At 32.0% G+C, this 2,191-nt stretch overlaps 1 protein-coding gene across 1 annotated transcript in view; it reads left to right on the top strand.

Annotated features, from left to right (window-relative positions):
- LOC112520155 (subtilisin-like protease SBT3.3) overlaps positions 1-2,191 on the top strand; it is a 4,985-nt gene continuing 2,794 nt past the window's right edge. The window contains exons 1-3 of the mRNA XM_025128455.1: positions 1-75; positions 198-289; positions 426-523. Of these exons, the coding sequence (XP_024984223.1) occupies positions 1-75; positions 198-289; positions 426-523 (265 nt within the window). The remainder of the gene's footprint in view (positions 76-197; positions 290-425; positions 524-2,191) is intronic.

Raw genomic sequence — 2,191 nt, 5'->3', positions numbered from 1 at the left:
ATGAAATTAATGCAATTATTCGGTCTTTTTTTACTGGTTTCGCTTCCAGTTGTTCATGGAGCCGTTGACAAAAGGGTATTGTTTCCATACCTTGAAATTTCATCGTAAATAGTTCAATTTACGAGAAATTATATTGTTTTTTGTTGTTCTGTCTATCACTTATGATCAACTGATCGTTTGTGTTTTTTAACGTATAGCATTACATAGTCTACATGGGACAACACATGCATCCGAGCTCAGAGTCTGTCATCTCGGCTAACCATGAAATGCTTGCATCGGTTCTTGAAAGGCAAGCACGTATACAAGACTGTACTATATGCATATATTCTATGTCCATTTGCTTATGTTTTTATGCTTTATAGGTCTAGTTTTTACGGGACCCATAAATGAAAACACAGTTTTGTGACGAAACTATCCTTTTGCAGTCATAACGTAGCAAAAGAAGCAGCGATCCACCATTATACGAAAAGCTTTAGAGGCTTCTCTGCGATGCTTACACCTGGTCAAGCAACAAGACTTTCAGGTTCTCTTACTGCATAATACCAACTAAAATTGTCACACCCCCTGTACGTTTTATAAACCGATACCAACATATCTAACGTCATATATTGCAACCTTCGAAATAGAGCTTATTTCGACTGAACGATCATGCGTTGTTTCGCACATAGATTTAAGACATACAAATTTGTAATGACGACAATTTCAAAATATCCAGAATATAATAAACTTGCCTCAAACGGCTCCAAAATCCCTAGAACCTAAATAATCTAGAATTTATATCATGAATTGTCGTGGAAAATAAAATTGAATTATATCATCAAGTCAAATAAGCAACCAATCAAACACTGAGTTTATATGTGTATGTATGTATGTATGTATGTATGTATGTATGTATGTATACACGCACACACACAAATATGTATGCATGTATGTATGTGTATATAGAGAGAGACACGAAGGATCATGTAATAAATTAATCAATTTGCGAGAAAGCGAAAAGTTTCAATATCATATATGATTACGCTCGTTTGGTTGTACTTAATCATATATGATTAAGCACCTATATGATGTCAATGCGACATGTGTTTAATCATATATGATTAAGCTAGTATATCATACGTGTAATCATATATGATATTGAAACCAATCGTCTTCACGCAAATTGATTATCTTCTCGTTTGAACCTAACTTATATATATTAAGGCACGCCTTGGAAACAACGTGGCCTCGCCATAACTCGTAAGCTTGAGACTTGACCTTATCGCTACGCCATGTCTCACATCATTTAGAACTTTGATATATATATATATATATATATATATATAGAGAGAGAGAGAGAGAGAGAGAGTTATTATGCAACCCTTTACATTTGTACAACCAATACAACTCAATCTCAACAGTCCATTTAATTTGATGAATATGTGATTTCATAAAAGTTTTAATTGTTTTCTAATATAAAGTATTGATCATAATTAATGAACTCTAGTCATCTTTCATAAATATTCAAATCATAATAAATAAACTCTTATCATTTCCATAAATATCTCAATTAATTGGGTTGTATTGGTTGTATAAATGGACATGGTTGCATTTGAAATATACCATATATAGAGGTTGGTTATTATACAACCCTTGACATTTGTGCAACCAATACAACTCAATCTCAACCGTCCATTTCATTTGATTAATGGGCAAATTGCATGAAGAAGTAACGTATTTTAACTTGATTCCTATTTTGGGTAACGTACTTTCAAAACTTCCGTTTTGGTACTTAAGATGTAAAGTTTTAAACATTTAAGTACTCAGGTAACTGGTTGAAGTATTAACCGGTTATCATATTGATGTGGCGAGTGATGTGGTATCCAACTCGGTATTATTTGTTGACTTAGTCAGTGACGTGAAATTTTTTAATCTAAATTAGTCTTTTTTTTAGTCTAAAATTAGTATTCACTGGGTTACCCGGGTACTTAAATGTTTAAAACTTTACATCTTAGGTATCAAAATGCCCAAAATAGGAATCAAGTTAAAGTACGTTACTTTTTCATGCAATTTGCCCCTGATTAATATGTGATTTCATAGAAGTTTTTTATTGTTTCCTAGTATAAAGTGTTGATCATAATTAATGAACCATATTTATCTTCCATAAATATTCAAATCATAATAAATGAACTTTCATCATTTCCATAAATAT

The sequence above is a fragment of the Cynara cardunculus genome (genome assembly GCF_001531365.2).
Source record: "Cynara cardunculus var. scolymus isolate 2C chromosome LG 10, CcrdV1, whole genome shotgun sequence".
NCBI classification, from domain to species: Eukaryota; Viridiplantae; Streptophyta; class Magnoliopsida; order Asterales; family Asteraceae; genus Cynara; species Cynara cardunculus.
The sequence above is the reverse complement of the archived record's forward strand: the minus strand, read 5'-3'. Positions and strand labels throughout refer to the sequence as shown.